The sequence below is a fragment of the Ornithorhynchus anatinus genome, chromosome X1 (assembly GCF_004115215.2).
Source record: "Ornithorhynchus anatinus isolate Pmale09 chromosome X1, mOrnAna1.pri.v4, whole genome shotgun sequence".
NCBI lineage: Eukaryota > Metazoa > Chordata > Mammalia > Monotremata > Ornithorhynchidae > Ornithorhynchus > Ornithorhynchus anatinus.
Genome location: NC_041749.1, coordinates 72,268,345 through 72,283,638, shown reverse-complemented (window position 1 = coordinate 72,283,638; position 15,294 = coordinate 72,268,345). Strand labels below are relative to the sequence as shown.

At 39.3% G+C, this 15,294-nt stretch overlaps 1 protein-coding gene across 15 annotated transcripts in view; it reads right to left on the bottom strand.

The window, feature by feature from the left end:
• ERC2 (ELKS/RAB6-interacting/CAST family member 2) overlaps positions 1-15,294 on the bottom strand; it is a 900,196-nt gene that overhangs the window by 354,512 nt on the left and 530,390 nt on the right. For all 15 annotated transcript variants that reach the window (XM_029052114.2, XM_039910367.1, XM_039910359.1 and 12 more), the window contains 2 exons: positions 11,755-11,892; positions 1,666-1,806 (listed from right to left, as the gene is read on the bottom strand). In XM_029052114.2, the coding sequence (XP_028907947.1) occupies positions 1,666-1,806; positions 11,755-11,892 (279 nt within the window). The remainder of the gene's footprint in view (positions 1-1,665; positions 1,807-11,754; positions 11,893-15,294) is intronic.

The following is a 15,294-nucleotide window of genomic DNA, read 5'->3' as shown; positions in this document are numbered from 1 at the left end:
TAAATTGTATCCTAGAGACCCGAGAAAAACCAATGGACCTTCAAGAGGTACGGTCCTCTTTCATTCATCCTTCCTATCCTCCTAGTAGGGGGAAAGAATGGCAGAATAAACTTGTGAAGTCTTCTTGCTGAGGAATACCTAAAAGGACCAGGGATATTCCAACCTGCCTCAGGGCTCAGGCCCCTGCCTCCCTAGTAATTCAGCCAGATATTCAACTAGAAAAACAGGGGAGTTCTGAAGTCTTCCACGCACCCCAGCAGTTCCTCAATAGAGCTACATGGCTGATTCAATCTCAGAATGAGTGCCAGAAGAGTATCCTCTCAGCAGATCTCAGAGACACTTGGTAGGATCCCCTGGAGCCTGGTATTAGAGAATCAGGATAAATTTACCTATTTCTAGTGATGAGGAGATTAGGAAAACTCCCTGATTCTTGATGATGGGGATTGTGTCTGTTGGAATCTCCCAGGAGTTTATTGCAGCGCTCAGAAAACAGTAAGAGCTCAAAAAATATCACTGATTGAATTAATAGTTTGGGGGCAATTGGCATAGCTTTAAAAGACTGAGAAAGTAAAGGAGAATAGGCTTTGAACTAATTTGTCTGTGGGTGTTGTTTCCCCTCTACTTCATATATTGTAAATTCCTTGCCAATAGAAACCATGCCTTCGCTATTATATTTTCTCAATTTCTTTGTCCAGGTCAGCCATAGAGCTATGGAAGAGCTCAAGGCCCAACAGAGTTTTATGTGATGGCACACCACAGATAGGCTTCAATGAATAATACCCTCTGATTTGATCCTTGGGCCAGAAGAATTTAGCTTTCGCTCATGTGTTGCTATCCAGTTTCCTACTACTCTATTTCCTGGCTCCTAAATTTTCTGTTTTAAAGGTTAGCTGTTGGCAAATACTACTGCCAGGTAGGATGCCTGGAAAATAGGCAAGAGGGTATGGGGGGTAGCGGGTTTAGAGTGGTGGAGGTGAGGTAGGAAGTTTGAAAAGGCCTATGGGAAGAAAGGGCACAAAAGTGGACAAAAGGAAAGTGTAGTAAACTAAAATAGACATCAATAACCCTCAGGATAAGTGGGAACCCATTTCACCTAGCATGCCAGTCTCTGGCCACAACTTGGTCATCAGGACCTATGTTAAGTCCTCTCCTGTGTCTGTCATGACATCCAGTTCCAGTGCTGGCATTCACTCTAAAGCATAGCAATACTTAATTCAAATGGCATCAGGAGCCATGAATCCATAGTACAGTGGGCAGGACTCCGTAGCAACAGTATTAGTAGGGATGGCAGCTAAGGGCCATAGATTCCTACTGGGAATCTGAAATGGTCCTCCCCACCTCTACTGTGCACTTTCCTAGAATTATCATTGCTTAAGCATGTTGCCAATTCCTGAATTACAGCATGATTTTCTGAGGAAAATAAGCAGGCAACAGAAATTTTCATGTGAAAAGCTTTATATCAAATGAGTGCAATATGTTTAGGGAGAAAACAAAATATTACATCCATGAAAAACATAGATAATACTGGCAGAAAGGATTTGTTAGTGCAGAAAATTTAAAAATCATGATGGGGTATCTTTAGCATGTACTCTAAAACTACAATGATGAGCATGTTAAAAGAACGATGACAGTATAAAATTATTTTATGGTACTTTCAGGACTGACCTCTTTCTCTGTAAGTTCAGCTTGTAAAGCATTAACCTTATCTTTCAGGTCTTTGTTTTCTTTCCTAAATGATTCAATTTCTTCTAGTCTCTCTCGATCATCACGTTCTCGCTGCTCCTTCAAACGTTCTATTATTCTTTCCTATTAACATGAAAAGAAATAAAGTTGGATACTAAAGCACACCATTCATTCAGATTTGGAGGCAAAAATTTGGAGGCACATGTGCTCCCTCAAAAGAAAGAAAGATGATGCAATTCAACTGAATTAACAAAATTCAATTTTAATATCATTTTATCAGCTTGAGACACAAGAAACATACACAAATAGTGTACATGCTTTATATGCAACTTGGGAGTACACTTCCAAGAATGACAAAGTGCAAATCCACCATTTCTGAAAATTCCATTCAGCTAAATTCATCCAGCCAAATGATAATAATAATTGATAATAATTATGGTATTTGTTAAGCACTTACTATGTGCCAGGCACTGTACTAAGCACTGGGGTGGATACAAGCAAATTGGGTTGAACATAGCCCCTGTCCCATGTGGGGCTCACAGTCTCAATCCCCATTTTACAGATGAGGTAACTGAGGCTCAGAGAACTGAAGTGACTTGCCCAAAGTCACACAGCAGACAAGTGGCAGAGGTGGGTTTAGCAAGAGGTGCTCAAATCTAGGGGTGCTCAAAACTTAGATCACTGGCCTGCCTAGTCCTGGCACATTCCCTATTCCCTACTGGAGGAAAACAGGAAGAAAAGTCATCACAGACGAATGCAGGTCTCCTGACTCCAGTACTAGGATGCAGGGAACACTTGAAGCCCCCTGCTTTGCACAGAGTAAGTGCTCAATAAATACTATTCATGGAAATGGCTTGATAGCACTGATAATCAGGTTATTTGAAGTATTCGAGCCCTCAGTTGCTCCATTCCTTTTCTGCCCACTCCAGTGGTTTTGAAGCCTCGTCCCCAGATAAAGTGAGGATCATACAGACCACAGAGCTTGGTCCTTAGATCTGGACACTGGAGCAGGGTGAGGCATGAGGTGTTGGAGGCCCTAGAGATACACAACTACACATATAAGGGATACACATGCACACACACAAACACACATACAAACACGACACACAATGACAGACGGAAACCTGCATTCACATGGAAAAACTAGAATAAGCACACACTCACAGGGACACGGAAACATATGGAGCAAGTAGAGAAGCAAAAAGAAAACAAAGCTTCAAGAAAGAGACTGTCAGAAAGAGTTCACTCAGAGGAAAGCATAGTGCAAGGAGGGAAAACAGAAATGGAGAGAATGGAAAATACTTCATTCATCTAACCCAGATGAAAAGAGCAATTCTGAAAGAACTGGAACACAAAGATCCAAGTATTTAGAATTTTGTTGGGTGTGAAATAATGGCCCCCGGAAATTTTGCTTAGCCCTTGTTCTTTTTATATGTATTAATGTCGTATATGATTAGGACCTAGAACTGTATCATTTGTATTTGTGGAACACTTACTGTGTACTAAGTACTTGGGAGAATACAGTATAATGGAGTTGGACACATTCCCTGCCCACAGTGACTGAATGTGTGAGAGCAGATGCTGTGATATAGGTACAGTTGGTACAAAGAGTGCATTTTTTAACCACAGTCCTTTTCTTAATTTTTTTTAAAAAAATTCAAACCAATGCATTATTGGCATTCCATAAATATTGGCCTTGGCATACACATCAATAATTTGTTTATATTAATGTCTTTCTCTCCCTCTAGACTGGAAGCTCTTTGTGAGCAAGGAACAAGTCTAGCAACTCTGTTATAGTGTACTCTCCCAAGCATACAGTGCTCTGCACATAGTAAGTACTCAATAAATACCACTGATTGATTGACTGATATTTTTAGATTTGCATACCATGCAGGAGTTACTTCCTCTAGTATAATTAAATATATTTTGTCTCTACTTACAAATAATCCTATGAATATTCATTTGCCATATGCATATACGTTTATAAATGGCTAGTTTTTAAACACCAACCATACACATTCTTCAAGGTTCAGGAGAAATTAATTTGAGTAATTCCTGACCAAAAAAATCTCAAAATTAAGTAACTTCTCCAAAGGCCAATGGTAATCAATTGCACATTTGTTTTCCAAGTAAAAAGGACTATTAGTTTTTATCATTTGCCATATGTATAGGTATAAGTGCAAATGTCATTAACACATCTGTAATGAAAATGTAATTTTTATGTTTATTAAGTGATTAATGTATTAATCATTTCGTTTCATAAGCAGCCTGAGTTTTTATCACATTTACTTTTCTATGTTCAGTAGAGTGGTGCCCTAGAAGGCAAACAGTTAACTCCTTAAGTGCAGGGATCGTGTCTACCATCTGTATTGTATTCTTGCCTCGTCTTATGCTGTCGAGTCATCTTCGACCCATAGCAGCGCCTTGGACACATCTCTCCCAGAATGCCCCACCTCCATCTGCAATCATTCTGGTAGTGTATCCATAGACTTTTTCTTGGTCAAAATAGGGAAGTGGTTTACCATTGCCTCCTTCCGCACAGTAAACTTGAGTCTCCGCCCTCGATTCTCTCCCATGCCGCTGCTGCCCAGCGCAGGGGAATTTTGACTTGTAGCAGATGGCCTGCCACTCGCTAGTCACTGCCCAAGCTAGGAATAGAATGGATAGGCCTCTGTCTGACTCTCCCTCCCATAGTCGAGACTAGTAGAGTAGTGGGAACTCACCAGGTGTGACCCTGATTGGGGGATTGTACTCTCCCTAGAGCTTAATACAGTGCTCTGCACAAAGTGCTCAAAAAATACCACTGATTGACTGACTGAATGATTAGGTTATATTTCCATCAGTTTACACTAAAGCTGCAAATCAAGAACTAAAATGATTTACTATTCTAAATTGAATGCGATTTTTGACTCACCTTGAGAAGAGGAAGCATTTCTTTTAAACTCCTACCACGGGCCTGGGAGTCAGAGGACCTGTGTTCTAATCCTGGCTCCACCACTTGTCTGCTGTATGACCTTGGGCAAGTCATTTCAATTATCTGTGCCTCAGTTCCCTCATCTATAAAATAGGGATTAAATCCTACTCCCTTTACTTAGATTGTGAGCCCCATGTAAGACAGGGACTACGCTCAACCTAAACATCTCATATCTACAACAGCGCTAAGGACATAGTCAGTGCTTGGCACCTACTAAGTGCTTAACTATTATTGTCATTGTTATTATTACATATATTACTTTAACTTCTAGAAAAAAGTGCATTTTGGATCCCCCCAAAACAAAGTCTTTCTTCACCATGTTGTAGAACTGTCTCCTAGTTTTAACTCCAACAGAACCAAAGTGATAGAAGCAACGTGGCTTCATGGAAAGAGCCCAGGTTTGGAAGTTAGGAGTCGTGGGTTCTAATCCTGTCTCCGCCACTTGTCAGCTGTGTGACTTTGGGCAAGTCACTTAACTTCTCTGTGCCTCAGTTACCTCATCTGGAAAATGGAGATTAATAATGTTGGTATTTGTTAAGCACTTACTATGTGCCGAGCACTGTTCTAAGTGCTGGGGTAGACACAGGGGAATCAGGTTGTCCCACGTGGGGCTCACAGTCTTAATCCCCATTTTACAGATGAGGTAACTGAGGCACAGAGAAGTTAAGTGACTTGCCCAAAGTCACACAGCTGACAAGTGGCCGCGCCAGGATTCGAACCCATGAACTCTGACTCCAAAGCCCGTGCTCTTTCCACTGAGACACGCTGCTTCTCTACGCTGCTCTAGATTAAGACTGTGAGCCCCAAGTGGGACAATCTGATAACCTTGTATCTACCCCAGGGCTTAGTACAGTGCTGAACCACATAGTAAGCATTTAGCAAATACCATTATTATTATTACTGCCAAATGAAAGAAAGGTTAAGATCACGTGGGCATTGAATGGATATTGTTGCTTAGTCTGCTGTCTAGGGAAAAGTTGGATTTCATGTCAGTTTCTATGCATATAGAAAATATGCATAAGTAGTTGCTTAGACTGTTGAAAATTTTTTCAAAAATATTGATCAGTATATTTAAAACATTTTACTCTATCCAACTACAATTGGTATTTATTAAGCGCTTACTAGGTTCAGAACACCATCCAAAATGCTTGGGAGAGTATAACAAGAGGAATACAAATGATCCCTGACCTCAAATACTTAGCCATCTAATGGGGAGAGACAGGCAAGAAGTATTTACAAATAGAGTGGGAGGAAGAACAAGAATGAAGATACAATAGATAAGATCAATAAGAAAAAAACGAAATGCCAGAATAAATATTTGAAGGTGTAATTGAATAGACTTGTGCATATTTACAATTATACTCAACCCTACGTTAAGTTGTGAACTTACTCTTTAGGGTTAGCAAATACATGAAAATAAGATTTCAGCTCTGACTCAACGCTGCTTTTCTCCAATGGAACGGTGGAAAGGGCCATATAGGATAACTCAAACCTGACTTGACTGACCATAATATAATGGAGTAGGCTTAAAACTTCTCAGGATAACCAAAAATGGCTTAGCAGTTTCCAGTACCCAGGTTCACTGGTGATGTCTAATGCTTTTGTAAGAATTTGGAAAACATTATAGCTGTCTGGTGTATGGCTCCCTGTAGTTTTTCCAGTACCTTTTGTGCTGCAAGGGTCATGTCTACTGTACTTTATTTTAATTTGAAGCCACATTGTGATTTAGAGAGTGATTTAACCTCTTGAAGTTTCTGCTCAAAAAGCTTGAGTAGCCCATTCAGAAGAACTCTGGTTAGGATCTTGCTGACAGCAGCCAAGCAGCGATATATGATGGTGCTTTCCATAGTCAGCTTTCTCATCTTTCTTCTTGAAGATGGTGATTATGGAGCCCTCTTTGAAGTCCTATGACATTTCCTCAATATTCCACATGCAGAGGAACAGACTGTGTAGCTGTCCAAGTGGAAAGTTCCCTCCTTCCTTGTAGTTTTTTCAACTTGGTTCAAGATTCATAGACACATAGTGTTTTGGATGAACAGGCTACTAAACAGAGAAGGACCAAGGTATGCAACCATTTAATATAAATTCTGGGATTAGCAGTCAAAAAGGAATTGTACTTAACCTGCAACTTAGAAAGATGGGTGGTTGATATACTTATGTAGGAAGCCATTCCTAAATGATAATATCCAGATGCTAACAGTTATATATTGTTAAGGGCTAACTTTAATTTATGATGAATCAGGTGGGCTAAACTTTGGGTTTTTATTATTAACTGAATTGTGGCCTTTTCATTTTAGACTGCTCAGTGATACCATAGGGAACTGCCATATAAGTAGAAAAACATGTGGTTTCTTGCAACAACAGAAAGGTCTACCTTGACTCCAGTACTTAAGAGTCAGAACCTGTTGCGCTGACAATCGATTTCTAGACAATTTTGCCTGCAGTGCAGTGTGAAAAACTTTAGTGTGCATACTGACATTTGTGTGGAGGTATTCTAGTCTAGTTTTAATCACAATTCCACAATTCCACCTGGCAAAAGGGTTAGTTTCTAAGAACACCCCTATTACTAGAAACCTATTACTTAAAAATAAAAAGACATGACAATAGTTTTTATTAATTATTAAATGGAATATATTATTTTCACTCAGTCACAAAAAGACAAATTCAATTGTCTGCTGCACAGGGCCAGATGTCAAAAACATGTGTTAAAAGACCCTAATATGCCATGTTCTACTTGATTAACAGCCAACTTGCAGAAATTTCAACAATGTGTTCTTGTTTTAGTCTTATTTGCACTGGCAATCATTCTTTATGTTCTAAGTTGGTTCCTTACAAGTTGAATCTATCTTTTTATGAAAACAGGAAATGAATTATGTTTTTCTATCAACATATTCAATTGCTTATCTATTATGTGGCTACAGTAATTGTAAGGTTTAAACCAATTTCATAAATATCAATTCATGAAAGTAATCTATTGAGTTTCTGTGCATCTGTTGTAGAACTAAGTACAGTTTCCTGTTGCCATATGACAGGATAATTTTCTATCACGTTATTTCATTTTTGAATGCCTTGTTGGTAATTAAAAAGCACTACATGTCCCATTTGCCATAATCCAAGTGAAATGATACATAGTGACTGCAAATTTTAGCATTCTATCTAATATGATGACGAATATCAGAGTGTATCCTGAAAACAAGGATACCTCCAAACGAAGTCACGACACTTTTATTAATTTTATAGTGACCCATTTTTGTCCCAAAGCGCCATGCAGTTGTAGGTCATTGGCAAAAATGTAGATAATCAATTCTGCTAATAGTGAACTATGGAAGAAACATAAAGTAATTAAAATTCATATGTTAACTAAATCAGTCATAAAGAAATGTATGAAAAATGGAATCAGCTTCATAATTTTGGCTAGATTATATAAAGTCTAATTTTAGTAAGAGAAAAAGTTACTTCTGATTTTTGTATGTGAGATAGGAAAGGAAAGAAAGTATGGAAAAATTTTTATGGCTATGTGGACTTCAGTACTTGAACGAAATGCTGAATATTTCCCATAGGAAGATGCAGTCAGTGTTCTATCTCATCCATTGAAAATACAATGATGAAAAGGAGTAAAAATGAAATGATTTAAAGCTATATTTTTGAGTCCTCGGTATGTTTTTCTGTTTTTCATGAAGTCAAAAGGTATAAGCTCCTGAAATAAACCTTTCATGAACATTGTAAAACTGTTTACTTGCCTTTGAAAGATAGCTTTGATTATTTTAACCTACTATGGGAAATTTATAACCCTTTGATTGCCTTAGTGTCTTACAAACAAGTTCTCATATACTGTGACGACTGGACCACTTCAGCAATAAGTCTATGCAGTCGGGCCAGCATAAACTCCCATATGTGTTACAGGATCCTTAATGTTGTCTCATAAAATTTTCTAACATACAGAGATATGACTACAGTGAATGAATGACATTAGATTATTTTGTGTTTTATAGCAAAATAAAAGTTTTGACATTTGTTTTTCTCAAATTCTGGATTAGGTTGGAGAAAGACAGCATGCACGACAAGCACCGACCATACTTCTGTTTTTTTTCTTTTAACTGCCATGGGCCTATGCAGGCTTAAAGCAGGAATGATAGAAGGGAGGCTTCTGGGCAAATGTGGTTACCCTGTCTCATGCCTCATGGCTACTGTGGAGTGTGCGTGCAACTCTGCTCTCCCATTCTTTCATGGCCTACAACTGGAATTTCCACTGCCTAAACCCCTGGGGTTGTCAATATTTTGCACACTGAAAGTGAGAGTTTTACTCAATGATAGCGCATAAAGTGGATCAGGCAATAGGCCGTCACTTCCAGAAAATCATGGTGCCCCCTGCTCATGGCTGGTGGGGTGCTGAGCACCAGCTGGTGGGGTCCTTTTCCATCCTGCTCCTTTAAAATCTAAATGTGTCACTTCCATCTTGTACCCCATCTCTCACTGGGCTACAAGATGGAAATGAATAGCCTAGAAGATATGGTGTCACTTGTGCAAAACTATAGATACATCTTATTTCAGAGAGGCTTCAAAAAAGAGATAAGAGCTTCCAATTCTGCCCAGATGTTGATGTAGGAAGACATCGAGCTGCTCCCTAAAACAACAGTAATAATGATAATAATGATAATATTTTAAGTGCCTACTATGTGCCAAGCAGTGTTATAAGCACTGGGGTAGATACAAGTTAATCAGATTGGAAAGAGTCTCTGCCCCACATTGAGCTTGCACTCTTAATCCTCATTTTTTGTTACAGAGGAGGTAACTGAGGCACAGAGAAGTTAAGTGACTTGCCCAAAGTCACACAGCATACATGTGGCAGAGCCAAGATTAGAACCCAGGTCCTTCTGACTCCCAGGCCCATGCTCTATCCACTAAGCCATGCTGCTTCTCTAAAACAGCTGCCCTTGCTTGTTTGTGCCTGATCCTGATGCTACTCCAGCTTCTGTCTTTCCAGTTGTGGGAAGGATAAATGAATATTGTTTTGGTTGCAGCAGTTGTTCTTTGTTTTTTGTTTTCTATTTTTCCTATAGTTTTTACAAGGAAGTGGGAAATTACCATCAACCCCTTACTAAGTCACTCTAAGTTGTATACTTAATGATGTCCTGCTAAATGTGGTGGGTACTTTGGTGTCTGCTGCTGTTTTGATCTCAGAAATTCTCTATCCCATGAATCCAGACTGCAGCCATCTTGTAATGTGAACCAGTGGGCACAGGGGTACTGGGGGTGAAAGTGAAGCAGCATGGCCTGGTGGAAAGAGCATGGGCCTGGGAGTCAGAGGACCTGGGTTCTCAATCACTTCCTTGCTATATGACATTGGGCAGTCACTTAACTTCTCTGTGTCTCAGTTTCATCATCTGCAAAATGGAAAGTTGATACCTGCTATCCCTTCTACTTAGAGACTGTAAGATCCATGTTGGGCAGGGATTGTGTCCCACCTATCAATCAATCATTCCAGCAATCATATTTATTGAGTGCTTACTGTGTGCAGAGCACTGTCCTAAACTCTTGGGAGAGTACAATATAACAGAGTTTAGTAGGCACGTTCCCTGCCCACAGTGAGCTTACAGTCTAGAGGGGAATAAAGACATTGATATAAATAAATTATATAAATCATTTATGTATATGTATATGAGTGCTATAGGGATGAGGGAGAGGTGAATAAAGGGTGCAAGTCAAAGTGTAAGAGTTGAGAAGTGGGGAGACATGGACTGAACAGGTTTTGAGAAAAATGATTTGGGCAGCAGAGTGAAGCATAGACTGGAGATCAGAAAGGCTGGAGGCAGGGAGGTCAGTGAAGATGCAGGATATAATAATAATTATTATGGTATTTGTTAAGCACTTACTATGTGCTGAGCACTGTTCGAAGCACTGGAGTAGATACAAAGTAATCAGGTTGTCCCACGTGGGGCTCACAGTTTAATCTCCATTTTATAGATGAGGTAACTGAGGCACAGAGAAGTGAAGTGGCTTGCCCAAGGTCACAGAGCAGACAAATGACGGAGCTGGGATTAGAACCCATGTCCTCTGACTCCTAAGCCTGTGCTCCTTCCACTGAGCCACACAGCTTCTCACATTACAAGTTCTTGGATCAGCTTGGTGGGAGTTTGGATCGAGGAAGGGGAGAATTCTAAAGCAGAACTGGCAGGATTTAGGGATGACTGAATATGTGCATTCAACAAGGTAGATGAGTGATACAGGGAGGATGGGGGTGTTGTCTATAGTAATAGGGAATGTCTCGGGAAGGACAGAATTTAGATGGCAAATCGAGGAGTTCTGAGGTGGCAGTGGAACATCCAAGTAGAGATGTCCTGAAGGCTGGAGGAAATGTAAGACTGCAGAAAGGGAGAGAGATCAAGGCTGGATAGAAAGATTTGGAAATCATCCACATAGCATCCAAGGTAATTGAAACCATGGCAGTGAATGAGTTCTTCAAGAGAGTGAGTGTAGAAGGAGAGTAGAAGGGAACCCAGAACTGAGCCTTGATAGAGTCCCACAGTTAGGGGATGGGTGGCAGAGCAGAAGCTAGAGAAAGAAACCAAGGAGGAGCGTCCAGAGGTACAACTCAAGTGCATGACCCACTGGCCGTTGAACATACCTATCCCCCACAATCATTTGTGTTTCAGCAATATTTATCTGAATGGCAAAGGGCCAGTAAAGATACACTATTGCATTTTTCATGGACAAAGTGTGCAAATGTGCAAGTGATTCTCTCTCAAAGACACTCATATTCTCGGAGGCAGTCTCACAGTTTGTCAACACCATCTTCAAACTGAAGGACAACTTCACTAGTTCTGGATACTTTTTTCCTCCCAAATTGAATTTCAAACGAGTTCGGTTAAACATGGGTAACTATGCAAATAAAACAGCTTTAAAAACTGGCTCTGAAATTCTACATCCATAAATAGAATTAGTATGGAAAAGTTTTGGTAGAACAAATAAAATGCTTCTCAGAATGAAAGGTTCACTGTAGGGAATGTATATACATTTGTATCATGCCTTCCAGTGAATCACATGCAGTTTTTCACAAGATACTCAAAGATCAGAGCATTATTGAATCCAACAGTTACCTTTTCAGACAAAGCCTCTTCTAAAGTTGCTAATGCAGTGTCTGTATTACTGGAATCAGTCTGCAATGACTTCACTCGATCCTTGAGATTGGTCAGTTGTTTATCTTTATCTCTAAGTTGTTCTTGCAAATTTTCAATCTAAAAATGAAGGAAAATCATTAAAATTAACTACAATTTAATAAAATTCAAGCAGGAAACATACTACATATTTGTCTTCATGAAAAGATGATCATTTTCACATAGTCATATGTTCACTCTAGGATAAATCAGTTTTGGAGTTTTGTTTTCATGTTTCTTTCCACAGGGCACTGAGACAGCAATCTATTCCATCTTCCTGGACTACTGACATTGGTATCTGTCTTATTTTTAAAGACCTTCAGGGTAGAAAATTCTACATCATCATTTACTAACTCCTTCGAATGTTTAGCAATTCTGAAAAACGTTGTTCTCTATATTTAACCTAAATCCCTTGAGCTGTTGCCTAAGATTAGCTGGTCTACATCCTCTGTATGATTAAATTACCTTTCATAAACTTTAAAAGCTATTATATAGCCTTTTATTCTTTCCTATTCTGGGCTAAATAATTTAACTGCTTCAACCTTTCACATAGGTTCTATTTCCTAAACCTAATCATCTTCATTACTCTCCTCATTCATTCATTCATTCAGTCATTCAATCATTCATTCATTCAATCATATTTATTGAGCACTTACTGTGTGCAGAGCACTGTACTAAGCGCTTGGAAAGTGCAATTCAACAATAAAGAGAGACAATCCCTGCCCACACCGGGCTTTACAGTCTAGAAGGGTGAAGACGGACATCGAAACAAGTAAGCAGACATCAATATAAATAAATGGAATTATAGCTACATATATTTATACATAAGTACTGTGGGGTGGGGCAAGGTAGGGAAGAGCAAAGGGAGTGAGTCACGGTGATGTGGAAGGGAGGGGGAGCTGAGGAAGAGAGGGCTTAGTCTGGGAAGGCATCTTGGAGGAGGTGAGCCTTCAGTAGGGCTTTGAAGGGGGGAAGAGTGATTGGCGGATATGAGGATGGAGGGCAATGCAGGCCAGAGGTACAACGTGGGCCAGGGTTCAACAGCGGGAAAGGCGAGATTGAGGCACAGTGAGAAGGTTAGCACCAGAGGAGTGGACTGTGTGTGCTGGGATGTAGAAGGAGAGAAGGGAGGTGAGGTAAGAAGGGGCAAGGTGATGGAGAGCTTTGAAGCCAATAGTGAGGAGTTTTTGTTTGGTATGGAGGTTGATAGGCAACTACTGGAGATTTTTGTGGATGGAGGTAACATGCCATGAATGTTTATGTAGAAAGATAATCCAGGCAGCAGAGTGAACCTCTGTGCACCCTTCACATTTTCTAAGTTTTTCACATTTTGGGGTCCAAATTTGAACACAGATTTGTAGTAAACATCTGATGATCAGGGCCAAAGATGCAGGAGGATTCTCTCATGATTCTTACTTTCTTATTTGAGAATCTCACTAAAATACCTGCTTTTTAAATGATAGTACTGCATGGTTGGCTAAAGTCATTGGAATATCACTGTCTCAGGGTCATTACTGATCAAATATGTCATCCTCTAGATTATAACCTCCTTAAGAGATGAGAATGAGGCACAATCAGTAAGCTTGTATAGGAGGAACAAAATGTGTGGGCAGGGTTGTAGTCAGATATGAGTGAGGTTAAGTAGCATGGGGAGAGCTGATTGAGTGCCTTAAAGCCAATAGTAAAAAGATTTTCTCTGATGTGGAGTTTGATGGGCAACCACTGGAGGTTTTCTGAGATTCTCTGGAAGACAGTACAGGAACATAGGTGATGGCTGAAGCAAGTTCCACACTTTCATTTTTAGAAGCAAATCTTGGCTCCTGAGCTACAGAGATTTAGAAAACCTTTCTTCCCCACGCTCTTCACTTCCTGATAAGGCTCTTTGAAGATAAACCATCAATCTTAGTGTTCACCAAAAGGAGGTGGAAGTGGAAGAAACCTGTGTCTTCGATAGATTTAAGAGGAGAATAAAAAAATTTCACTTCAATGCCTGTAATTTCCTATCCACTCTCCTACAAACCCCCAGGAATTGTAAATTCCATTTTTAAATCACTAGTCTAAGCTATGTTTTTCTAGAATTTTTTAGTGTATTAGATGGGTCAGAGCAAAATTAAATATACCAAATTTATCAAGACTAATAGTCTTGCACAGAAGGAAACTAGATGTTGCCTATTAAATGTCCATGAAATACAGGTAAATGAATGATCAGAGCCAAACTACACTAATTCCAGGATAATTCTATATGCAATGAAGAGAAGCTCTAATTTCGGCTGAGCATGATTACAGAACTCCTGACAAGGCAACCAACATTCTGCCCTGCATGGACCCGGCTATAGACATGGAAATTTAGGGGAAGAAATCCACTTACAAACTTCCAAGAAGATTTACAAATATTGGAACATGAAATATTTTGGAGAGTAGCTAATTTAAAATAATTATACATAAAGTCAGTTAGGAAGAATATGAGCCACATATCAAATTTACAGGTACCAAAACTCTATTAGGCAAAGAATGCATTGACTTGAAATAAACTATAGTACCTGAAATAAATAAATTACATTGCGGATTACAGCTCTAGCACATTAGTAGCTGGTTGGATCTTCCTCAGGGCATTACCTTGAATTATATTATTCATGTTTATATTTCTTCTCATTCATGTCATGCACTTTTTAAATCTAGGAATAACTAAAAATAACCGTACAATGTATTTATTCTAAGGGACTTAAAACGTCAAATAAATAAACCAGAAAAACTGAAGATAAATACGTGCAAGTTATTTCTTGTGTACTCTCAAGTTTTCCATGAATCATTACAAAATAATTTTTCACAATGTGTCTCAAATAAAAGAGTGCAATCAAAATTTGCCAAGATTGCTGTATTCAGTTAGCAGTGAGGTGAATTTGCAAACAATGACATTTATTTCATTTCCTGGAATTCTCAATGTGGGACCAAAATCTGGCATTCTCCTCCTATTGCACCTTGAGCAGATGGTGATCATTTGATAAATGGAAACAAGGAGGCGTAGCCAGCGGTACAAACACTGAAGGTTCATGGGTACTGTCTATGCACATATGCACACAAGTACTGTTTATGTACATATCTATAAATTATATATTATGAATATACAGTATATTTCTAATATATTATTTAGGCTGTAAGTTTGTTGTGAGCAGGGATCTTGTCTACCAAATCGGTTGCACTGTACTCTCCCAAGTGCATAGTACAGCACACCGCACAAGGTAAACACTCAATAAATACCATTGATTGATGGATTGATTACTCTCCAGATTATTAAGTATACGATTTAGGATCTAAAAGGAGGTCCAGAAACACAAAGAACTGGACTATCAGATTTATGGAAAAAGGGTCAAGAATACAGAGATCCTTCGAAAGGTGGGGAAGGAGCCTGTCTATAGGAGGTATCATAGCAAACCTGTTATGAACAATGATTTCAGAGTAGATGTACTCAATCTCACTACCCTG